Here is a 26,194-nt window from a genome sequence, read left to right as displayed (position 1 = left end):
TTGTCAATGGAATCCCTGATAATCTTCTTTGCTTTGACTTCAGCCCTATTGTACTTGGTCTTCGCAGCAGCCGGTGCATTTGAAGGAGGTTAAGGGATTTTACCCTGCACATAGTCCATCACTTCTTTTTCTTCCAAGGTCAAATCAAGAGACATCCTCCATCCATGATAGTCAAATGGAGCTTGTCTTCAGCTAGGAAGTAGGATGAGGAACCCATTGAACCTTTTGTCCTTGTCCAACTGTCTTTGGTGATTGCTCCTTCACTCTTGCTTGGGCTTTGTCTTCACCTCACCTCTGATACCATTTTAATTTTGGGCAACAGTGGTATGTTCTATGCTTTAGAGCAATTTTACTTCAATTTCTTTATTAGCCCAGTATCAATATTCAGATTAGCAATCACATCAACATGATAGTAAATGCAAATAGAACATAAACATAAACAGTGGAATACAAGCCAAGACAAGAGGACACAAGTTGTGCTACCAGCCAAGGACAAACCCCAATGTGGGGAAACCCTTGATCAAATCTTCTTTTAGTCTTCAATAGTTCAGCAGAGACAGATAGTACAATTTACAAATATGATAATTTATAACAGCATCAAAAGAGCCCTAACCAGAAAAGTCAACGTTGGGCAACAAGGCAGATTTGACCCTCAGCAAATCAGTCAACTTCAGTCAACTTTGGCCTCCGAATAGCAAGATAAAACAGCCCTACAAACAGTCAAATTCAGCCCAGTCAAAGTCTGGTAAAACAGCCCACCTGCGGTCAGCTGTTAAGATTAGGTATGTTCTATGCTAGAGCAATTTATTTAAATTTTCACAGTTAGCAATCACATCAGCATTACGATAAACTGCAAATAGAACATAAATATAATATGCAGAAGACAAGCCAAGACAAGAGGGCACAAGATATGGCGCAAGCCAGGGACAAACCCCACAAAGTGTGGGGAAACCCTTTGATCAAATCTTCTTTTATCTTCAAAGTTCAGCAGAGAAAGAGAGAGAGAGAGAGAGTACAATTACAACAGAAGTCAACACTTTGACTTGTCTAGATCTAAGCATAGATCATCTTCTATAACAATGAGATCAGTTGAAGACATTCTGCTTCAACTGATTCTCCAAGGTGACTCCTTCACTTAACATAGTGATGCAGCTTGTACTCATGTTGCACCCGTCACTGTGCCGCACCTAGTCACTGAGCAGCTTCCATCTACTCTCATCATCATGTTGCTCCTGTCTCATTCATCATCATGTTGTTGGGATTATCATATTTGCTGCACCTCAGAGATCATCACTACTGCATCAAGAACTTCATTACTGCTGCAAGGTTCTTGAGAGCATCATTGTTGCACCATGACTTTTCCTTGAGATTATTACTGAGATGATCTCTGCACCTATGAAGATCACGACTACACATTACAGTAGGATGAGATCATTTGTGAGATCATGATCTTAGACACTGATCTTTGCCAAAGCTGACTCTTCTTGACTTGGTGATCATTACTTCTTTCATCATGCTGAGGTTGTTATGATCCTTATCATCTTGACTGCCTCTAAGATACTTGTTCATATCAAGAATACTAGATCTGAAGACTATGATGACTATTGCCACTGTATGTCTCCATTTACAAGTATGCCGAGAAGCTCTTGATCAACACTGAAACCTGCTTCATCATTGTGGTTATGTCGAGACAGTAACATATACATATGTGAGATTGAGATCATACCCATCGAAGTTTTCATTGTGCAATCTGAGTTTCATTGCATCTAAACTGTCACAGGTGTTAGCGCTTGGAATTCACCTAGGTTGAGATAGACAAACTCTCAAGGCTAAATCAAACCATTTCACCTCGTAGCTAGCCCTACGAGGTATGAGAAGGCTCTCTCGGGTCAGATTTGATAGATCTTTCAATATGATTAGGCTGACCAATTAAGAATAAAGATTTTAGGCTAGTAAATTGATAGGGGGGTTGGATTTAATGATTTTTGGGGTTTTTGGTGGCAATTGGAGGGAGTGCAATTCAGGGTGCGGGGATTGGGCTCAGTTTTTGCAGGGGGTTCTTTGGGGCAAGGTAGGAACTTGTGCTGATGCCTTTGGCTTGGATGAGTGATCAGGGAAGAAAGAGAGGAGGTTAAAGAGGGCAAACAAGGACTTTGAATCCTCTTTAAACAGTGGAAAACATAGATATTGAACAGAATTAAAAGCTGAGCATGGCATGCATGAATTCAAACTTTATCACTTCATCTTGTTCAAATAGCAACAAAGAAAGAGAGATGTAACACATAAACAAACTTACAGTAACAATTAGAAGACACACCATCAACACAATGATCCACAAGAATCCACAATGAAATCTGCAAAACCCTGGCTTTCCTTTCCTTAAATTGCAGAAATAGATATACAATACACAATAATGTTTCTCCCACAAGAGTCCAACCATGAAAATGAGAAGGAGAGAGCATAATATAGACCATCTAGACCATCTAACTCCTTTCCCCACCTCTAGGGGTCGAGCTCAGCTTCCTAGGAGCAGTTTGAACTAATTCTAAACTAAGAACTAGAAAATAGGCAGCCAAACAACTTGCCTCTATTACTTAGCTAACTCATCCATGCATTAATTATTCACTTTTTACATCAAGGAAGCTTCTAGAAGGGTAAAGAGAGATAAAATCTATCAAAGTGCCATGAAAATATTACATTATCCATCATCTACAAGTAAAAATGGTCAACCATAGTCAAAACAGTGTTTTTTGACAAAAAAGGTCAATTCTGGTAAAGTTGGCTCGAATGGTCGCGCCCCCTGTTCAAATGGTCGCGCCCCTTTGCAGCTACTTTTGAGTGGGTTCCACTGATCCAAATCAGGTGCAAGATGGCTCATTGGAAAGCTTGGTCTGTCTACTTTCCATCCCAAGTGGAATTTCTGAATTTGGAGTTGTTTTGCCCCCTCAAAAACCATTTCTCCCAAGGTCACTTTCTGCAACTCAAAAAGTGGGCAGAAAGTCATTTTTTTGATGTATTTTGAGCTTTTGGAGGCTCAAATCTCAAAATCAGGCTTCTCCCAAGTATTGGTAATTTTTCTCTTTGCATGCCCTTTCCAAAAATGTCAAGTTTTCAAAATTCCGAGCAGTCCTCCAAAATGGTGAGACCATTCCAATGGCCTAAACCTGTAAATTGCACAAAAAATTCACAAATGACAAAATTTTCTCCAAATTTCTTGAAATTTGGGCTGGGAGTCAAATTTGGGCTGGGAGTCCCCAATCAAGTACCATGCTCAGTCAAAGAGGCTTTGGCCAAAGTTTGGAGTGGATCGGGCGTTTTCCTTCGTTTTTGTGCTTTAGCCAACCGTCCTTGGAGCACCTTCGTTTCTCGCCGGTATTTTTGACATTTCTCTCAAACCATGACACCTGTGTAAAAAGTGAAAGAGGTTTTTCTTCCTTGGCATGTTGTGGACAAAAACCTCTCTCAGTTTTGCAAAATTCATCTTTGATTGCTCTGGAACATCATTTGAGTGAAACTTGTCCCGATGTGTGAAACAAGGGATTTTGTCGAAATGAAGCGAAATGAAGGGGATAGGGGGCTTCTAAATTCTTGGGGAAATTTTTGGGAGTAGGGAGGGATGTTAGGAAGCAGGGGAAAGTGGAATCTCAGAGATTGAGTGAGGGGAAGGGGTCCAAAAGGGCGAAACACAGGCCCAACCTAGAAAATTGCCAGGTTGTAGCTAGAAACTAGGGTTTGTGCAAAAATGACGAATTTGGGGGATCTGAGTGTCGGGAAGTGTTTGATAAGGTACATTAAGGATAGGGGAAGGTGTATGAACATCAGGAAACAAGTTTTGCCGATGATTTGTCCGCCCAAAAGAAACTGCCTTCAAAACCCTAAGAGAGGGAAATGACCTTGCCTGGGCGCAACTGAAGCATGAACAAAGTATCAAATGACCCATTAGACACTGACATGATAATGACAACCCTATGAATGATGATAGACTCAGCTGAATAGTGACATGGACCACCATTTGGACAACTTTGAAAACAGTGAGAGCAAACCCTAGACCTAATGCCTAGTGACCAAATTTTGCTTGAAGACTCACTGAAATGACAAAATTTGACCTTGACACTCCAAAATCACTTTGTAAGAGCATATTTGATCACTGTAGGAAGGCTGGAAAGACTGACACTAACAACAGGGATACCACCGAGATCTATATGCATTGATTGCGGCTACAACAGTTTGTTCCTGCGGCCTCATTACCTTACTGCGACCACCTGCAGCTCCCTGCAGCTCTTCCTTATCACTGCGACTACCCTCTCCTTAACCGTGGCTTTCTATGTCTTGACTACGACTTCATATACCTGACTGCGGCTTCTTCATTTCCTGCGGATTCATTATTCCTCAATTGCGGCTATAATTGTCATACTTGTATGGCGTATATATATATATATATATATATATATATATATATATATATATATATGTATCCAAACTTCACGTAGAATGGCCATACCTGTATAGCGTATATATGTATCCCAAGTTCACGTAGAATGGCTTTCTATGTTTTGACTACGACTTCATATACCTGACTGCGGCTTCTTCATTTCCTGTATAGCGTATATATGTATCCCAAGTTCACGTAGAATGGCAGAGAGGAATGCGAAGTTCTGTTGCGTGAACAGGTCTCGTTGACTACGTTTTATTGACCCATTGACTGCGTTTATATTTCTTCATAAGCCTGCTGCTTACTGTGGCTAGGGCATCACTGCATCTAGGGTATCACCTGTGGCTAGGTATCTACAGCTGGGGCAACGTACAGCAGCGAGGGCATTACTTGAGTGACCAGCGTATCATTCATGATGTCTCTCACCTTCACCAAAAACCCAGACGTGGAGAGGAGGAGACTACTCAAGAATGTGTTGTGCTAATGACTCCAAATCCTCTTTTATTTATACTAAAGGCGGATGATTGAATAGACATGACGTTTGGGCTTCTAGAGCCTACATAAGAGCTGGTCGGCTTGATAATAATTATATAAACAAAATAAATTCATATCTCCATAAATACTTATCGGAATCGGATGATCTTTGGATCAATCCTACACCTCTCGACGAGAGGGATCCAATAAAATTATCAGCTGCCATAAATAAGCTGACCCATATGGAGTTTTGCCCTAGTTTCCAATTTAACATCAGCCCTAGTTGCAGTCAACATTGGCAAACACTTGGCCAAACTGTCCAGAAATTTGGTCTCCTGAAATTTCTACCTCCTGAAATTTCGGCCTTGTAAAAATTTCTGTTTTCCCACCCCGATTTTCAGTTTCTCCTTATTTCTCCCATGTAGTTAAATGCCCATTCCCATAACCATACATTTAACAGACTGAAAAAAAAAATATTGCTGAAAACACAAATTCTGGAAATTTTTCAGAATGCTGGAAATTGCAGAATTAAAAATCAGCAATTAAAAACAGCCATTAAAACACATTAAAACATTGATATTTTTTGTCAACTTGACCCTGGAAAAACCCCCTACAACTCTTGGGGAAAACCAGTTTGAGAGCTCTTCTTTATTTCTGAAAATTGCCTTTTTACAGTGAGAATTATTCAGCAAAAAATCAGCAAGCAAATTTACAACTTATCTCCTTTCCCGTGCCTCACAGCAATCTGGAAATTACAGCAAACAGAACAGCAATAAATGTTGTACGACCTCCGTTTTGTGTGCAGAAAAATCAGCAAACTGCTCCTCGATTTTTGTGCAAAAATCTGCCTTTCACTATGTGCTGAATCAGCTGTACAAATCTGCTCAACTGCTGCCTTGGAATGTGTGCCAAGCTGCTGTCTCCTTCTCCTTCCTGCTCAGAAATCTCTCTTGCTCTCTTGCTCTCCTTCTCCCAATCTGCTCATGAAAGAATGAATGACCTTTTCCTCCTTTTCCTCCTTTAATATAACTCCAAGTGACTTTTGGGTGATCCAAGTGACTTTTGGGTGATCTCTAAATCCAATGGCTGAAATAGATTTAGATCAATGGTTGAGATTAAATGCTCATTTAAATCTCACTTTCTATTTTTTAATTCACCCCACTTTAATAAAGACCCACTTAGTCATTTATTTCCAAAGTCACTTTTCCTTTCTAATTTTTCATTGACTTTATAAAAGTCACTTTAAAATTAGACTTAATAACTTTATCACTTAAAGTCACTTTTAAATTAGATTTAACTTTATAAAATTATAAAGTCACTTTAGGAGAAAAATTAAATTCTTTTGGACACTTTTCCCTAGGCCAAAGATCAAAGCCTAAGGGAACCACCTGTCCTCCGGTACCAAATTTCAACACTCCCTCTTACCGAGGAAGGTGTTCCTCACCACACCCATCTTGTCTCTGAAGTAGACATGCTTGCCCCGTGGTAAGGCTTTGGTAAGGATATCTGCAACCTGCTCATCAGTGGAAATATACTCAAGCTTCACAGCTCCCTTCTGAACATAGTCTCTGATGAAATGATATCTGATCCCGATATGCTTTGACCTGTCATGAAATACTGGATTCTCCGTGAGTTTAATGCAACTCTGATTATCACAGTAAATCACTGAAGGTCTCAACGGCTGACCAAATAAGCCAAACAACATCTTGCGAAGCCAGATGGCCTCACAACTAGCTAGACTGGCTGCCATATACTCTGCTTCCGCTGAACTCAGTGCTACTGACTGCTGCTTCCGGCTGAACCATGACACTACTGCTGAACCCAACCCAAAACAACACCCTGAAGTGCTCTTCCTATCAGAAGCACAACCTGCTCAATCAGAATCAGTGTATCCTGCCAATCTCACTCCATCTCCCTGCCTGTAGTCCAGACCATAATCCACTGTCCCCTGCAAGTACCGCAAAATGTGTTTTGCAGCCACCCAATGAACCTTCCTAGGCTCACACATAAACTGACTCATCGTGTTGACTGCAAAACAGATATCTGGTCTAGTGTTGACCAAATACATCAAGGAACCAATCAGCTGCCTGTACAATGTGGGATCCACCAACTCGGAATCCGAAGCATGAAGCTTCTTCCAGTTGGTGATCATCGGTGTCGACATGGGTCTACAATCCTCCATGTGGAATCTGCTAAGGATGTCCACAATATACTTCCCCTGCCCCAGGAAGAAATGCCCCTCCTCCTGCCACACCTCCAAACCCAAAAAGTAATGCATCAAGCCGATGTCCTTCATCTCAAACTCCGCCGCAAGATCTCTCTTGCAGTGCTCTATGAGTCTCTCTGCACCTGTAATGATCAAGTCATCCACATACAGCACCAGAATGAGAGGCTCCTCACCAATCACAATAAAGTAAAGGTTCGGATCTGCCTCACTCTTTGTGAAACCCATCCCCTGCAAGTATGCATCTATCCTGGAGTACCAAGCTCTGGGAGCTTGCTTCAGGCCATAAAGGGCCTTCTTCAATCTGCACACATGGGACTCCTTCCCATGCACCTCAAAGCCCTGTGGCTGCTCAATGTACACCTCCTCCTGTATGAAGCCATTGAGAAATGCGGTCTTCACATCCATCTGGTGGATCTTCCAACCCATCTCTGCTACTATCGATATAATGGAGCGGATCGAAGTATATCGAGCCACGGGAGCGAAGGTCTCCTCATAATGAACTCCCTCTACCTGGGAGAACCCTCTAGCCACAAACCTCGCTTTGAATTTCTCAATGCTGCCATCTGCAGCATGCTTTACCTTGTAAAGCCATCTGGAAGTAACCACGGATTTACCCTAAGGCCTCGGCACCACCTCCCAAACATCATTCTTCATGATAGAAGAATACTCCTCCTGCATGGCCTCTCTCCAGACCTGCTGGCTAGCTGCCTCCTCATAGCTAGAAGGCTCAGAGTCAAGGATGCTGGTAACCATCGCCATATAACTACAAAACCTCTCAGGTGGTCTACTCTCTCTGACCGGCCTCTTCGGCTCAGCAACAGATGTGGCATCTCTCAAGGTGTCCTGAAGCCACTTGGGCTTCCTCTTCCCTGAGTGCACTTCTTCCACCGGAGAATGAAACTCCTCCTCCTCATCATCATCAGTAGCCTGAACTCCTGACTGTCTATCTGTTGTCCTCCTGCCTACACCTGAACCTGTAGAAGCTGAGGTACCGTGTGAACTGTCCATCAGTGGACTCCCTAGTGAACTGCTCTGTGAACTGCTCTGCATGCTGCCCGGAGCACCACCCCTCTGGCTCGATGAGCCACTGCTCACTGACGGACCTGACATCCTCATAGATGTACCTCCGAATCCTCCTGATCCCTGCCCACTGGATCCCTGCGACTGACTCAACTGCTGCTGAGGGTCTGGCTGATCCAGATACTCTAACTCCCGTGACCTCCTAAAGGCCCTGTCCTCCTCGAACTTCACATCCCGTCTGACAACAACTCTCCTCTGTGCAGGAATGTAAATCCAAAAGGCCTTTGAGGTCTCACTGTAGCCCACAAAGATACCCTTCTCTGCGGTGGGCTCTAGTTTGGTCCTCTTCTCCTTGGGTATATAGGAGTATGTAATGCATCCAAAGATATGAAGATGACCAAGATCAGGCTTCTTCCCAGAGAAAGCCTCCTCCGGAGTCATGTGCCCCAAGGCACGATGCGGACTCCTGTTCTGCAAGTAAACAGCTGTGTTGCAGGCCTCTGCCCACAAGAACAATGGCAACCCCTGATCATGTAACATAGCTTTGGCAGCCTCTATGATGGATCTGTTCTTCCTCTCTGCAACCCCGTTTTGCTGGGGGTTGTAAGGAACAGTGAACTCCCTCCTAATGCCTGCCTCCGCACAATAGTCAACAAACTCTCCAAGGGTGTACTCTCCTCCATTGTCCGACCTCAAGGACTTGATCTTTCGACCTGTCTGTGTCTCCACAAGAGCTCTGAACTCCTGAAACTGCTTGAAGACCTCACTCTTGGTCTTCAAGAAATAAATCCAGGTCCTCCTGGAGTGATCATCAATGAATAAAACATAGTACTCATACCCACTCAAGGAAACATGAGACATCCGACCGCTCACATCGGAATGAATCAAATCAAGTATCCCCGTCGCTCTGCTGTCACTGCTGGGAAAAGGGGATTTGGCAAATTTGCCCATCGCACAACCTCTGCAAGTATCAAAGTGATCAGTACTGAAATCTGGCACACCTGTAGTGATCTCCCGCAATGTCCTCAAGGCTCCATGATACATATGTCCCATCCTGCGGTGCCAAATCTCACACAGCTCAGAACTGCTAGCTCTGCTGTCGGTACTACTGCTCAATGCCAAAAGGGGCTGAAATGCAAACTTGTACACCTTTGCATGGCGTACACCTATCACTCTAGCTGAATCAGCTGGAGTGTCCCTGGGATACATCAACACCTGTCCTCCCCTGAACAGTACGTCATATCCTCTGTCCTCCAAAGCTAAGACGGATATGAGGTTCTTCCTCATCCCTGGCACATAAAGAACCTCTGACACCTTCAAGGGAGGTTTGGACTCCCTTTGAAATGTCACTGTCCCCACCCCGACTGCTCTAACAACTCTGTCATCACCGAGTACTACCTCAATATCAGTGCCACTCTCTGAAAGCTCTGAAAGCTCTGAGAAGTACTCACGGACTCCTGTCATGTGACGTGAAGCCCCACTGTCCACATACCAAATACCTGTAGATGCTCCGCTAATCGAGGGAAAAGCATGCTCCCTCTGAACCTGTGTGGCAGGTGATCCTGCACTAGAGGACTCACACATAGTGAACGCAAACTCTCGGTCAAAACGACCAGCAAAGTCCTCAATCTCTGCTGAAGCTGCCACGTCCTGGTTCTTCCCCTTCTTCTTCTTCTTCTCCGGACACACAACTGCATAGTGTCCCATCTTTAGACAATTCCAACACTTCACCTTGGAATAGTCCTTCTGTGTGTTCCCCTGTTTACCTTTACCTTTGCCTTTGCCCCCACCACTGCTTGTGGAAGCCTGCTTCTTCCCTTTGCCTTTCTTGCCTCCTGCCACCAGTGCTACATCCTCATCCTGCTCAACTGGCTTGGCTGCCCCAAGCTGACCTTTCCTGATCTCTGTCTGAATGCAATCATCCCAAAACCTCTCCCATGTGGGAAGGGTCTCACGTGCACAAACCCCATCAGCAAAGTTCAACCATGAACGGGGGAGGCCATTCACTGCAATCTGCACCAACTCAGTGGGTGGAATGGCCTCTCCAATCGCTGCCAACTCATCTCTCACATTAGTAATCTTTGTGAGATATCCAGCTGCACTATCATTCCCCATCTTAATGTTCTTCAGCTTCTCCTTCAGGACCATCTTCCGGTTCTCATTGGTACTCTGGTAGAGATTGGACAATGCTGTCCACATCTCATGGGCATTGCTCTTTCCTCTCACATGAGGAATGCAATGGTCTTTGATTCCGTCTAGAATCAGCCTCTTACCCTTATTGTTCTTCTTTTTATACTCAGCCAACTGAGTAACATTAGTGGGCACAACAACAGGGTTCTGTGCGGTATGCACCATGATATCCCAGACTTCTGCCTCCTCAAAGATACTCTGCATTCTCTCCTTCCAAACGCTGTAATTTATATGCCCAGCTAGCCTATCCTCCACCCTCAATCCCAATGACATCCTGTTGCCCTAAAACTGAAAAATGGCACTGCTGTAGTAAAGATAAAACTGTTGTTTATGAAAAAATCAGCTTGCTGGAATTTTCTGGGTGAAAAATCAGCAACTGTAATTTTTCCTTTTGCTGTCCCAAACTGCCCTTCAGCACTCAAGCTCTGATACCATGTAAAAATTTCTGTTTTCCCACCCCGGTTTTCAGTTTCTCCTTATTTCTCCCATGTAGTTAAATGCCCATTCCCATAACCATACATTTAACAGACTGAAAAAAATAAATATTGCTGAAAACACAAATTCTGGAAATTTTTCAGAATGCTGGAAATTGCAGAATTAAAAATCAGCAATTAAAAACAGCCATTAAAACACATTAAAACATTGATATTTTTGGTCAACTTGACCCTGGAAAAACCCCCTACAACTCTTGGGGAAAACCAGTTTGAGAGCTCTTCTTTATTTCTGAAAATTGCCTTTTTACAGTGAGAATTATTCAGCAAAAAATCAGCAAGCAAATTTACAACTTATCTCCTTTCCCGTGCCTCACAGCAATCTGGAAATTACAGCAAACAGGACAGCAATAAATGTTGTACGACCTCCGTTTTGTGTGCAGAAAAATCAGCAAACTGCTCCTCGATTTTTGTGCAAAAATCTGCCTTTCACTATGTGCTGAATCAGCTGTACAAATCTGCTCAACTGCTGCCTTGGAATGTGTGCCAAGCTGCTGTCTCCTTCTCCTTCCTGCTCAGAAATCTCTCTTGCTCTCCTTCTCCCAATCTGCTCATGAAAGAATGAATGACCTTTTCCTCCTTTTCCTCCTTTAATATAACTCCAAGTGACTTTTGGGTGATCCAAGTGACTTTTGGGTGATCTCTAAATCCAATGGCTGAAATAGATTTAGATCAATGGTTGAGATTAAATGCTCATTTAAATCTCACTTTCTATTTTTTAATTCACCCCACTTTAATAAAGACCCACTTAGTCATTTATTTCCAAAGTCACTTTTCCTTTCTAATTTTTCATTGACTTTATAAAAGTCACTTTAAAATTAGACTTAATAACTTTATCACTTAAAGTCACTTTTAAATTAGATTTAACTTTATAAAATTATAAAGTCACTTTAGGAGAAAAATTAAATTCTTTTGGACACTTTTCCCTAGGCCAAAGATCAAAGCCTAAGGGAACCACCTGTCCTCCGGTACCAAATTTCAACAGGCCTCCTGAAATTTAGCTCTCCTAAAATTTCGGACGAGTGGAGAGAGAGAGGTCCAGAAATATGTACCCAATCAATGAGGAGAGAGAGAGAGAAGTGTGAAGATGAGTGTGTCCAAATGAGGCTAAGTCACCTTCTATTTATATGCAACGTTGAGGATGAATAGACGTCACTGTTGGGCTTCTGAGCCTACATAAGTTTGTTGGCCGACCTTGACAATTTGACCATAATCAAAATAAATTCATAGCTTCATTTGTACATGTCAGAATCGGATAATCTTTAGATCAATCCTACACCTCTTAGAGAGAGGAATCGAAGAAAAATATCAGCTGTCGTAAATAAGATGACCCATGTGGAGTTTGGCCCTAGTTGCCAATTTTAACAGGTTTACCCACATTGAGTTTTTCCAGGGACGTTTAGTCCAAAAATAAGTGTGTCCTTTGTGTGGTTGTCTCATTTATTTTTTAGTACTAGATTTGTTTATTGGTGTAGGCTGCAGTGTATTTGCATTAATATTTTATTATTTTCTAAATAATTCTGAAAATAACTTGTTAAGATGAAGAAAACAAGTAGGTAATGCAAATCAGTTTTCTGCAGTAGGATTTTTGGTTTGTTAAATTCAGAAATGTGAAAATTCTATCACTACAACAACTGATTTACTTTACCTACTTATTTTCCAATAAGTTATTTATGAAATTCCTTCAATAAACATTAAAATAAATTATGCTGCAGATATCACACCATAATACAGAAACAAACACATGCACAAGAATCAACACATCGACACAGATATTTTGGACAACAGTCCTCGAAAAAACCCTATGTGGAAAAATCGGTGCAATAATGGAAGATTTTATTATTCAGCAATTCTTCAAAACAAAAGGGTGCCAAACTGGCTTACCCAATAGACAGAAAAATTCTCCAGCACTTCTCCCAGTCTCAGCGCCAACCTGGCTGACCTCTGCGTAGCTCCCAGACACTCTACGTCAGCCCTTGCCTCTCTGTGTCAGCACTGGCCTCTCTGCGTCACCCACGCAGGCCCTCTAGTGACTGCGCAATCTGTCGCTGCCTTTGCATTTGCCTCTCCAACCTTTGCGCTGGTCTTCTAGTGCTACTTCCAACTCTCTGTTCCATACTTGTTGCCTCCTACTGCTCTCCAGACCACTAGTTCGAATTTCTCAGCTAACCTCGCTCCAGAAATCGAACTGACTGGTCTCCCTCAGTGTGTTCTCCAACTAACCCTCAAGCCTCTTCTTATACTTTTCTCATTGGTCCATCAATAGCCAAGATTAAATCTCTAATCAATGGCTAAGATTAGATTTGGCTTGATCCATGACTTTTGGACCCTTCTAACCCAGTTTTATATTAATACCCATTAATATTTTATTTTTCTTAAGTTTAGACTTAGGAACTCCATTAAAAATATTAATTATTTTAATATCTCCCAAACCGGTTAAAATCTGCCCAAACCATTTCTGGGTCTTGGAGATCTCATGTGCTTTAGCCTCTCCACCAATTTTCATTGCTAGAGCACATCCGATGCTACCCCAAATCAACACTCCCTCTTAGCGAGGATTATGCTCTAGTAATACTCCTCACTGAGTATCACCCTGATCATCCAGCGTCGGTCCTGGTGTTGATGCTAGGCCTCCCTTGCCCAACATCCTCTGCACGGCTGCATCCTGTACTACTGCACATGGTCCTACCACTGCCACTACTGCATCTGTACAGTAGCTCCCTCCACATCCGTGCTACTGTTGGTCCTTTCTTCCAACACTGCATCTGCACTGCAACTCCCTCTGCCACATTCCACTGTGCTACTGCTGACTGCTATCGCACTGCAACATCAACCCCATTTCTGTTACTGAAATGGATTCTTTATCAACCCCATCTTTTCCCTGAAATAATCGAACTTTGTTCTTCCAAGGGCCTTGGTGAGGATATCTGCCACCTGTTCTCCTGTAGGTGTGTAGCTCAACTGTACAGCTCCTCGTTGTACACAGTCTCTGACAAAGTGACACTGGATATCAATATGCTTTGATCAATCATGAAACACTGGATTCTCAGAGAGCTTGGTGCAACTATGATTATCGCACATGATCTTGGTCGCCTCCATTTTTCTTCGGAATATGTTCACAAGCATTTTTCTGAGCCATATGGCCTCACACGAAACTGTGCTCGCTGCCATATATTCTGCCTCATATGAGCTCAGAACCACGGACTTTTGTTTCCTACTGCACCAGGAGGTCATTCCTGATCCAATGTTGAAATAGTACCCAGAGGTACTTTTTTGATCCACTGAACTTCCTGCCCAATCTGCATCAGTAAATCCACTCAATCTGATATCCTTACTCCTGGTGTACAAGAGTCCATAATCAACTGTTCCCTGTAAATACTTGAGAACATGTTTGGTTGCTGCCCAGTGCACCCTCTTCCGTTCCACCATGCACTGACTGAGGGTGTTTGACATGGTAGCAAATGTCTAGCCTGGTATTGACCAGATACATTAGGGACCCTATGAGCTGCCTGTATAAGGTGGGATCAACATCCTTGTCTTCTGATGCATCAATCTTCTTGTTGGTGATCATTGGAGTAGCCATGGGTCTATAGTCCTCCATCCTGAATCTCTTTAGGATTTCTGCAACATATCTCCCTTGCCCAAGGAAGATCTCTCCCTTTTGTTGCCAAACTTCCAACCCTAGGAAATAATGCATTCTTCCCAAATCCTTCATATCAAATTTTGTGGCTAGATTCTTCTTGCAATCCCTGATGAGCCTGGATGATCCTATCAGAAAGAGACCATCCACATACAATACTAAGATTAGCGGCTCATTTTTTACAACCAGATAGTAGAGATTTGGATCTACGTCACTCTTGACAAATCCCATCTTCTACAAGTAGCCATCGATTCAACCATACCATGCTCTAGGTGCTTGTTTCAGCCCATACAAGGCTTTCTTCAACCTGCATACATGAGACTTCTTATCATGTGTCTCAAAGCCCTTTGGTTGTTCAATGTATACCTCTTCTTCTATCACCCTGTTCAGAAATGTTGTTTTGACATCCATTTGATGAATCTCCCACCCCATCTGTGCTGCAAGAGATATCACGATTCTAATAGATGTATACTTGGCTACCGAGGGGAAGGTATCTTCGTAGTCAATTCCTTCATTCTGAGCATACCCCTTAGCCACAAACCTAGCTTTATATTTCTCTACACTGTCGTCTGCAGCGTATTTGATCTTGTAGATCCATCTCAAACCTACCATTGATCCATCTTGAGGCCTTGGCACTACCTCCGAGACATCGTTCACCATTATGGAGTTGTACTCCTCTACCATCACATCTAGCCAAACCTGATGTTGAGCTGCCTCCTGGAAACTGGCAGGCTCCCCATCCTGAGCTACTAATGTCTGATATCTATCTGGCTGTTTTCGCTCCCTCTTATTATTTCTTGGCGCACCAATGAAGTCCTCTGCATCTCGCAGAATCTGACAAAGTTCCCTACTAGTTCTTCCTTTGCCATTAGGTGCTTTTGTTAGCTCCTCCTCATCTTGTGAATCTTCCTGACCCAAGGAAGAATTCTTTTCTTCGGTTGGTTGAAGAGGTTTAACCAACGGCTCCTCTTTTGACTGCTCCTCAGAAGGCATTTCACAAGATTTTCTGAAAGCCCTGTCCTCCATGAACTTCACATCTCGTCGAACCAATACCTTCCTGTTCCCTAGAAGATAGATTCTGTATGCCTTAGCGTTCTCGCTATATCCCACTAGATACCCTTTTTCCGCAGTTTGATCCAAATTTTTCCTCTTTTCCTCGAGTACGCGACAATACGCTAAACTCCTAAATATCTTGAAATGACTGACTTCAGGCGTTTTCCCTATGAAAACTTTCTCTGGAGTAATCTTGCCCAATGACTGATGAGGAGTCTTGTTCTGAACATAGACTATTGTGTTGCATGCTTCTGCCCACAGGAATTTTGGCATATCCTGATCATACATCACGGCCCTATCTGCTTCTGCAATAGTCCTGTTCTTCTTTTCTGCTACTCCACTCTGCTCCAGATTGTAAGGAGTTGTCCACTCTCTTCTGATGCCCTCCTTAGCGCAAAAATCAGTGAAGTCCTTATCGACATACTCTCCACCATTATCTGAGCGCAAAATTTTTATTTTCTTCCCAGTCAGATTCTCCACCAGAGCCTTGAACTCTTTGAATCGACAGAAAACCTTGTCCTTGGTTTTCAAAAAATAAATCCAAGTTTTCCTTGAGTGGTCATCAATGAAGGTAAGGAAGTACTCGGCACCACTAAGAGCTTTAGTGGACATAGGTCCACAGATATCTGAGTGTATCAATCCTAGTACACTCTTGGCCCTGTTTTTACTTCTAGGAAATGCTGCTTTGGCATACTTTCCTAGAGCACATCCTCTGCATACATCATCTCGTTCCGTACTAAGATCCGAAACTCCTATTACAGTGCTCCTGAGAATTCTCAGAGCCCCATGGTGCAAATGTCCCATTCTTCTATGCCATAGTTCGTTCAAATCTTTGTCTCCATGACTGCCTATTAGTGCCATTGGTGATTCTAGTTGTAGTCTATACAACCTGTTACTTTTGATCCCGATCTGCACTTTCTTTTTCCAACTCGGGTGTTTGATGTATACTTTCTCCTTAATGAAGAAGACGTCATAGCCTTTGCCTTGAAGTTGCGACACGGAAAGTAAGTTCATCCGCAATCCTGGTACATGTAGCATATTGGTAGCATGAAACCACTCTCCCGATTCTTTTTAAAAAAATATGGTACCCCTCCCTATTGGAGTACACTTTGCCTTGTTCCCCATGGTGATCTGAAAGTTCATCTTCTCCTCCTGATAATCTAAGAAACATTCCTGGATTCCCATCATATGCCAAGAGGCTCCACTATCTATATACCATATCCCTGATGATGCAGAACTAGTCATACAAGCTACTTCTTCTTCCAGCCTGGAAGCCAACATAGAGAAATCGAAATCACTTTCTCTTGTGCAATTTTCTGAAAATTTGTGTGAGTCTCCTGACATAGATGCCTCTGCATCATGGTCTCGACCCATAATTGATTTTCCCTTCCTGTCTTTGATTACTTGTTGTGATACCATGTGAAAATTCTATCACTGCAACAACTGATTTACTTTACCTACTTATTTTCCAATAAGTTATTTATGAAATTCCTTCAATAAACATTAAAATAAATTTTGTTGCAGATATCACCATAATACAAAAACAAACACATGCACAAGAATCAACACATCGACACAGAGATTTTGGACAATCGTCCCCGGAAAAACCCAATGTGGGAAAACCGGTGCGGCAAGGGAGGATTTTATTATTCAGCAATTTTTCAGTACAACAGGGTGCCAAATTGGCTTACCCGACAGAGAGAAAAATTCTCCAACACTTCTCCCAGTCTCAGCGCCATCCTGGCTGACCTCTGCGTAGCTTCCAGACACTCTGTGTTAGCCCCTGCCTCTCTACATCAGCAATGGGCCTCTCTGCATCACCCACGCAGGCCCTCTAGTGACTGCGCAGTCTGTTGCTGCCTCTGCGTCTGCCTCTCCAACCTCTGCGCTGGTCTTATGGTGCTACTTCCGTCTCTCTATTCTGTACTTGCTGCCTCCTGCTGCTCTCAAGACCACTAGTTTGAATTTCTCAGCTAACCCTGCTCCAGAAATCGAACTGACTGGTCTCCCTCAGTGTGTTCTCCAACTGACCCTCAAGCCTCTTCTTATACTTTTCTCGTTGGTCCATCAACGGCCGAGATTAAATCTCTAATCAACGGCTAAGATTAGATTTGGCTTGATCCATGACTTTTGGACCCTTCTAACCCAGTTTTATATTAATACCCATTAATATTTTATTTTTCCTAAGTTTAGACTTAGGAACTCCATTAAAAATATTAATTATTTTAATATCTCCCAAACCAGTTAGAATCTGCCCAAACCATTTCTAGGTCTTGGAAATCTCATGTGCTTTAGCCTCTCCACCATTTTTCATGGCTAAAGCACATTTGATGCTACCCCAAATCAACAAGAAATTTTCACAATTCAATGACCAAAAGTTATCCACTTCCATATTTCAGCCCTCTGCTTGGACTCACACACACCCATTCGGATTAAGGGGGGAATGTTGTAAACCTAATCCGTAAGGGTTATGATAATTCATGATATTCAGTTGGTCTCAAGGGAATATGAATAGGCATCGGGAGTCCAAAATGTTGAGAAATCCTTATGGCAGCATTAGGTCATTTGTTAAGTTGATTTCTCTTTACATGACAATTATTTGTGATTATGTATTTGCTTCTTTATTAATGTTTATGTTCTCATCATCAAACAATTGCCAAAAACTATGAAGATCACAAAGCAAAGAACACAAGATGTAGGCACTCAGTTAGGGCAAAACCCCTCTCTTAGGGGAAAACCCAACCAAAATTCTCTTCTTCTTCAAGAATCAATTCAAAATGAGACAACCAAGACCACTAGACCAACGACAAGACCTCCTCCATCCATGAAGTCAACCTTCCGACCATTCTTCCTTCATCAAGACAAAGATGCACAAGTCAACAAGCTTCATACCATCCAAAGTCAACTTAAGTCAAAGCAGATCTGCTCGAAAATAGAACTCGACCTTCCTTCTTATCTTTGAAACTTCGGCTTGTAGCTTCGGCCTTGCAACTTCCCACTGTTGCCTCAAATCTCTCACATGTGTGGGAAATTAAGAAGATTTCAAACCTTCCTTCTTCGCTAGTCTTCCTTTTCTTTTGTAATGGAGTAGACCTTCTTTCCTAGGCTTCTCGCACTTCTTTCTTCCTTAGAGTTGCAGATCGAATGTCTTATTAGATGTATCCTTAATAGGTCGAATGCACTGCTTATACATAGGCTCTTGTGTGGTTCAATTATCTTCAATGAGGCCGACTTGCAAGGAGATGAGGCCAACTTGCTGGAGGCATAACTTATAATTTTGACACAAAAATAATTTTCTTTCTTTACATAAAAAGCCCAAGAAGGGTCTAATACATGATGACAAGGACTATGACTCATGACACAAGCCTAGAAGCACTCAATGGGTGCTTTGACCTATAAACAAAATAAATTGAGCATGAAACCCATGCTTATAAAAAAAAAAATCCTTTGATCTTTACAATAATTTTTATTTTCTTCTCTTTACAAATACATAAGAATTACATCATGTCATAAGCCAAACAACAATTATGAAGATCGATACTAGTTACATTTTTAACACAAAAGGCCTTGGAAGGTGAATCCAATCGTCATCAACTATTGTATTTATACATGTATCTTATTAAAGAAATGCATCATGCGCTTATCTAATTTTGATCTCCATTTTTCATTTGTCCAACAGCATTATCATATTTTTCCAAGGAAAACCTTGCAGAAATCCATGCAAGTACTTCCCCATGATCCATGGACGATTAATAGAGTAAATCGTCGACCCTAATTACAAATCCTAACCCCATGGGGATCAAGAGAGTCAAATCTGTGACCTCGCCCCCTTTGGTGGAGAGATCTCATGTCTAGCTCATGACCACTTGAGCTAACCCTTGGAGCTATGTGTTCCCACTATTCATAAGTATAATCACTTTCGTTTTCTTTATGGAATCAAAAAACTTGAATGTCTAGTGTTGAGAAATAGTTGTAATTATAACAACAAAGAGCATTGAGATGATGTCTTGAATTCATTTTTAGATTCATCTTCAGTACTTTTAGACTCATTGTCAAAGTTGTTACTTTCTGCATCAAACACAGACATATCACACGTCTTCCTCATTATCATTGTCACTACTATTAATTTCATGTAAGTACAACTTTTTGGGCTTCCACTTCACTCCAAGTTTGATTACATTTAAAACACTTCCTTCCATCATTTTATTTTCATGCATTAGATGGTGAGTTCCTTTTAATGGAAAGGAAATATTTGGACATTGATTTTGGCTTTAGATGGTACTTACTCCATGTCTTTAATATCTAGGAGCTTGAGTTCATTTCTTATATTATATTTCAATCTACAGATATAAGTCTGCAAGAAGCAATATTCTGATAAATCTATCACATGATGCCTAATGCTTCTAAATCACAAAATTACTAATCTATCATTCTCATTTGTCATAATAGAGTGAGCTTCACAAAGCCTCCATTCTCATCCATATATTGGGTTCTTTTAAAAACGTTTTTCTTGAATATATCCCTATATCTTGCTAGGCCCAAGGATTTGTACTTCCACCATAGAACCGAATAATCCATTGAGCCCTCTAGGTACATGCATGCCACTCTAATATTATCTTGATCATCATGAAGTTTATACATCTCAAAAGAATGTTCAATTATATTAACACATCTTGTACAATTTCTATTATCTATGCCATCAAAGCTTCTGAACATTAATTTTTGTTTTATTTATGAATCCATTAGACCTTGGATTGAATGGCAGATGTATCTTTTTATGTTTACTATGGTTATGGAATTGTTACCGCAAAATCTAGCAGTCCTAGTGCAAAGCCTCACTAGGCAAACCTAGGTCTTATGTCAACAATGAGATTAGCCACCACTGTCACCTCAGTGGTATAGCAATTTTGCCAACGGAGCTATTGTCGATTACTTTTGTGTTATTTTTACTGTGATTTTCTCCTGATTGGTGAGGTCTTACATGGCTTGCTAAATCCATACCAAAACTTTCTTTGGAAAAGCACACCAAAATTGGTTCAAGCTTTTCAGATTTGGATCAATGGCTTCAAGTATAAGTAGGGGAGCCACAAAAGGAATTAGTGTCCATGCATCTTCAGTCTTCTTCTTTCGATCATCCACTCCTCTTCCTTTCCTTCTTGAGTCTCTAAGCAGCATTTACGTGCTCTCATGGGTCAAATCCTTGTAATTTTTCCCATCTTCAGGACTTGTATGTGGGTATAAAAATCCTAAGACCGAATTTTTGATCTCCTTCGGTCAATTGATTAAGTATGATTTCAATTTGAAAACATTTCAGACCATGTACTTGACTAAGCAGCTCCGATTAATGAAGAAAGAATTTGTCCTTTCTCTTTTACCAATGAAGAATTCATTCATTTGATTGCACTCGTGTGTTTGTAGATTCAAGTTTGAAATTTTTGAATCAATGGGATTAACTCATGGGATTGCCCTATCAATATTCTGCTTCTTTTTTCTCGTTTCTTCCTTTTTCCACATTGCCCTAAAGGACTAAGCCACCAGTAACAATAAAATCAGATTTTGATTTTTATGTTTTAGAGTTTATTTCAAATAAACCTATTAGGAGATTTGAAAAATAAGATAGAGTTACCTCCCCTGAGTCAATAAAGCACAAACTCCAAAGCAAAAGGGATTGTGTCAGCAATAGAGGCACATTCCCTAAGCTGTCCATTCAGAGTCCCTTGAGGCTGATTTCTCAAGGAGCAGTTTTGGGTGTTAGCAGGAGGTGGCACCCAAGAAATCTTGATTTATAGCAACCCTCCTCTATCACTTAGTATTTCAATTGCGACCATGAACTAACTTTAGTTTCTTTATATTCTAAGAGAAGGATAAATTTATTCATAATTATTAAGGCACAAATCGTACTCATAAAAACCCTTGAAAATGCTACGAGGAATTGAAATAGAGGCAACATAAAAATAAAAATTGTATATAGAGACCCTCTAAATGCTGCGTATTTAAATAGGGATAATTATCTAACATTGCTTTTCCAAAATTCAATAGGACGAAAAAAACAACTTCCAACTAGAAAGCCCTAGTACCCTACAGTGCAAGGGAAAATAAGGATTGGTATATTCATACCCAAAATGGGAAACTATTGAATAGAATCTTTGAATAAACCCTGTAGGGAGTGTTTCTCAAAATCATGTGGAGGACAACATAATGAAGGATAAACAGATTTTACAAATAGACACTAAAGGAACTACAATATCTCTCTTTTATATGTTAATACACCCATGGATTATGTCCTAGACAAAAACGCAAGGCTAAAATTGGACCGCCATGAACCCTACGAAAGAAATAGCTAGATTTTACAATCAAATGCAAGTGTGTCATTGGAAGTCAAATAGATAAATACTTCAGCTCTAATGTACCTGCATTCTGTGCCCATGGTACCTATAATGATAACTTTCATAATTATTTCCAGGGCCACAATACATGTTTCCATGCAAAAGCATTTTAGCAATCTCATCACAAACTTCTCATTGAAACAACCATTCCCTTTTCTAGATCATCATTGATATGAGAATTTACAAATGAAAATGAAAATTTATTACCAGCTGCTGTTACAATGGCAACGTGAGCACCATGTTGCATAAGCTTAACAATATGACCAATCATTTTATTATCTCCCTGTATATGATGACCATCTGCATAAAGAGTTCCGTCTGCATCAAATGTTATTAACGATACCTGCTCGCCTATTGCATGAACCTGTAAAATATTAACATGCAGCTTGAAAAGATACGAAAGAGGAAGATATGTAAGATTGAAGTAGAAAAAAGAAACAAGATATATAACTCATCTATAAATAGATTATGTGATATCCCTTAAATACAATATTACATCAACAATTGTCTGGCATCAGTCATTGTTATAAATCGCACTAATTTGATCATGTAATTATGAAACAGTCAAATAAACTCATTTTATAGCCAAAACAAACACTAATATTTTTTACCTTTCAAAAATGAAGTTATAAAAGCATGTCGCATTACATTGATAATAACCAATGTATTCTTCAGAGCATTATAAAGCAAACAACTTAATTGCAGACAAAAGCAAGTGTATGCCAGCTCACCTGTGCAATATTTAGTACATGTCTGATTTCCGCAAAATTTGGAGGCACAAACTTGCGCCTTGAAAGTAATGCAAAATCATCATACTCCTGCAAAGCCCTGACAAGTGGCAATGGAGTGTGAAAGCACCCAATAGAAGGAATTAATCTGCTCAACGTGCTTCGTTTTGGATCCTCAAAATGCTCTAGCACCCATCTCTCCATTTTCTCCATAACCTGCCAAGAATCAAAGTTACTAGAAAAAAAAAAGTACTTAACAGATTTATATATGTCAATATATAATTGTCTTCTTTGCCCTGAAAGTAATAATTTTAGCCATTAAAAGCAGAAGGAAATGCATCATGTGTGTTAGAAAGAAAACCCAAATTATTCCATTGAATAAAAACTCCAGTAAGGAAAATGAATAAAACAGTCAAACCCCACCCAGAGAATCAAGCAATGATAGCACACAACAAATCTACTATGATTCTGTTATCACAATATTTTCCATATGACATGCTTTTATCTCAACCATGTATTGATATCAGTATAGTTAAAGAGGATAATAGGAGTTGAAAGTAGAGCAATAAAATAGCATAGCTCCTTAGTCATGGCAACCAAGAAGTAAGCAAGGTTCTTGTCAGGTGAGAAAGAGTTTAGTGAGAAACACTTTTTATCATCAGGGGAAGTGAAAATAAAAATGGACTAACAGTGGCACATCTTTTTATTGAAGTGTGTTAGAATACCAAAGACAATTCTTTCATAAAGAGGTGGTAAATTCATTTCCAGATAGGACTGTTTAAAATTCATTTGTGTGTGCACGCGATTAGTGTATCCAGGAAGTACAACAACCTATGCACAGGTTCCAGTTGGAGCCGCCACCAAAATCATTCTCGCCTACCGATTTAACAAACAACGATGATGGGTGGTATTATGCCTAGAATGGGAAAGACAATCACATCAGCCCTATTGATTAATGGATTGAAAGAAGACTGCAGTAGCACAGAGAAGCTTTGGCTCTTCATTGATTTACTTCCAGTAGAATAACATAGCTCCCTAGTCATGGCAACCAAGAAATAAGCAAGATTCTTGTCAGGTAAGCAACAGTTTTGTGAGAAACACTTTCTATCAACAGGGCAAGTGAGAATAAAAAAGGACTAACAGTGGCACATCTTTTTCTTGAAGCGTGTACAAGTACAGTTAAGATTCCAGAATACCAAAGACAATTCTTTCATAAAGAGGTGGTAAATTCATTTCCAGATAGGACTGTTCAAAATTCATCTGTTTGTGCACATGATTATGTTAAATTATGCAACTAGGGCTAATTCCACTTTGGACAGCTCATTTGATGAAGAAAATTGTTGCATTAAATTCCTCTCTTCGAGAGGACCAAAATTGACCTAAAGATCACCCATTTTGGACAAGCAGAAGTTGGAATTTTAATTTATTCTCACTCATGTAAAATTGTTAAGGTCGGCCTTGGGTCAAAAGACACATCTCAAGGATAAGATGGCACCCCTCAAGTTGCATATAAATATAAGTGCCTCATGCCTCATTTGGACATCACACAACACACTTTCTTCTCTCCCCATTTCTTTGGTTCGTACAGGTTAAAGGGCAGCTCTCTTCTCTTCACACGTGCGAGGATCTTGGAGGCAATCTTGACTTTTCAGCTGGATGATGTGACTGCAGTTTGACGAGTTTGACCTCACATCTTGATCTCCTTTGACCTGCAAAAATTCGATTTCTCGAGGCCTAGTTGACTTGCACTAAAACTGAGGCAATCTGGGCAGTTTGGCTGGAGTTGACTTTCTGGTTTGACCGCAGAAAATTGCAGACAGGGACAGCAGACTATCTCTCTCCTTTGACCGAGTTTGACTGCACTTTTGAAGACTATTTTGGGCTGACTGTGATCAACATTTGAGGCCGAGTTTGACTAAAGTTGACCGAGCTCCTAAAACACTGTGTTGACTGTTGACTGCTGACTGGTTAGGACTGATTGCACTGCTGTTGACTTGGGCAGATTACAGGAAGTTCAGATTTGACCATCGTTGAATACATCTCTCTACTTTGTCTCTGGTTTGAATAATTGTTTGAGATTGAATATTGACATTGGATGTTGGCTAAGTCAAAGTTTGACTTTGACACTTTGACACTTGGATGATGTACTCTTTCTGCTGAACATTTGAAGACAATCTAATAAGAAGAAGATTTGCAACGGTTTTCCCCACAGTGGGTTTTGCCCTCATCTTTGACCAAATTTGCGTCTCTTGTCTCTTGGCTGTCTTTCTATGTGCATTTGTTTATTTGTTCTATCTACCATTGCTCTACTGTCATTGGAAAATTGATGAAGTGAAATTGAGAAATTGAATGCTATTAAATATTGCTGAAGTAATAGTTGCAGCATGGAATAAGTGATTTAAAATTAACATGGTATCAGAGCTGAGGTGAAGACAAGCCCAAGAGACAGAGCAAGAGAATCCATCTCTCAAGACGCCGATTGAAAAGAGATAATCATTTGGTAAAAACTTCTTCCTCTTTCTTCAAGGAGCATAAAAAGCTGGGTGATTCATCCAATTTTGCTGCATGGAAACTCAGGTTGGAGATCATAGCTGACAACAACGATGTATTGGACTTCATTCAAGGAAGAATACCTGAGCCTCCAGAAAATGCTTCCGCTGCTGTAAAAAACAAGCATAAGAAAGGTGAGTTAAAGGCAAAGCAAATTATAGTTGATGGTTTACAAGATAATCTACTTGCTTATATTGGAAATTTGAGAAGGTCCAAGGACATGTATGACAAGATTGTTGGCATGTATGAAGTCAACAATTTAAATGAAATCATCTCTTTGAAGGATCAACTCAAAGACACAAAGATGAACAAAGGAGAATCTGTGCAATCATACATAATGAGGATATCTCGTATTAGAGATCAATTGCTAAGAGTTGGGGAAACCACACCTGACAGAGAATTGGTGATTGTAACTCTTAGAGGCCTCCCTTCCATTTGGGAAACTTTCATTACTACTATAAGCAACAACAACAACATCCCGACATTCGATGAGCTTGTTGGAAAACTCACACAAGAAGAATCAAGGATGATATCTAGAGGAAGAATTCAAGGATCAAATGAAGGAGAGCCCTCTGCCTATGTTGCTCAAGGAAAGAAGAAGAATGCAAAGAAAGGGAAGGGAAAGCCATCCAAATCAAGAAATCCTCCTCAATCCAATCAAGATTCCAAGGAATCAAGAAGACGAAATAGAGATGTTGAGTGCTACAATTGTCATCGAAAGGGTCACTATGCTCGAGATTGTCCCGAAAAGAGAGATGCTCCAAGAAGGAACTCTTCAAGGTCCTATAACAATAACCGTGGCTTCAACAACAACAAGTCATATGAAAGAAGAGATGATAGAAGAAGGAATGAAAGAAGAAGAGGCTCCCCCAATGATCGTGATGATAGCTATCATCTTCCAAAAAGGCCAAGAAACTCCAAGTATGAAAGCAATATTACTAAACAATCTGAATATATTCTTATTTCTGCAATAGCTAGTTCATCTCCTCCAGAGTCTTGGGAC

At 40.8% G+C, this 26,194-nt stretch overlaps 1 protein-coding gene across 4 annotated transcripts in view; it reads right to left on the bottom strand.

Moving 5' to 3' along the window:
• The window catches only part of LOC149186504 (IMP-specific 5'-nucleotidase 1-like), a 355,273-nt gene that overhangs the window by 240,543 nt on the left and 88,536 nt on the right, over positions 1–26,194 (bottom strand). For 3 of the 4 annotated variants that reach the window (XR_016255698.1, XM_089411011.1, XM_089411012.1), the window contains exons 2-4: positions 25,275–25,301; positions 22,645–22,857; positions 22,121–22,277 (exon numbers count right to left, since the gene is read on the bottom strand). Coding sequence is in view for 3 of the 4 variants with exons in the window: in XM_089411011.1 (XP_089267137.1) it covers positions 22,121–22,277; positions 22,645–22,857; positions 25,275–25,301 (397 nt within the window). In the remaining variant the exon portion in view is untranslated. The remainder of the gene's footprint in view (positions 1–22,120; positions 22,278–22,644; positions 22,858–25,274; positions 25,302–26,194) is intronic. The other variant, XM_089411013.1, reaches the window with a different exon arrangement.

This window comes from Pinus tabuliformis, chromosome 3_1 (genome assembly GCF_031772625.1).
Source record: "Pinus tabuliformis cultivar Carrire ecotype Pingquan chromosome 3_1, CPIR1, whole genome shotgun sequence".
Taxonomy (NCBI): domain Eukaryota; kingdom Viridiplantae; phylum Streptophyta; class Pinopsida; order Pinales; family Pinaceae; genus Pinus; species Pinus tabuliformis.
The sequence above is the reverse complement of the archived record's forward strand: the minus strand, read 5'-3'. Positions and strand labels throughout refer to the sequence as shown.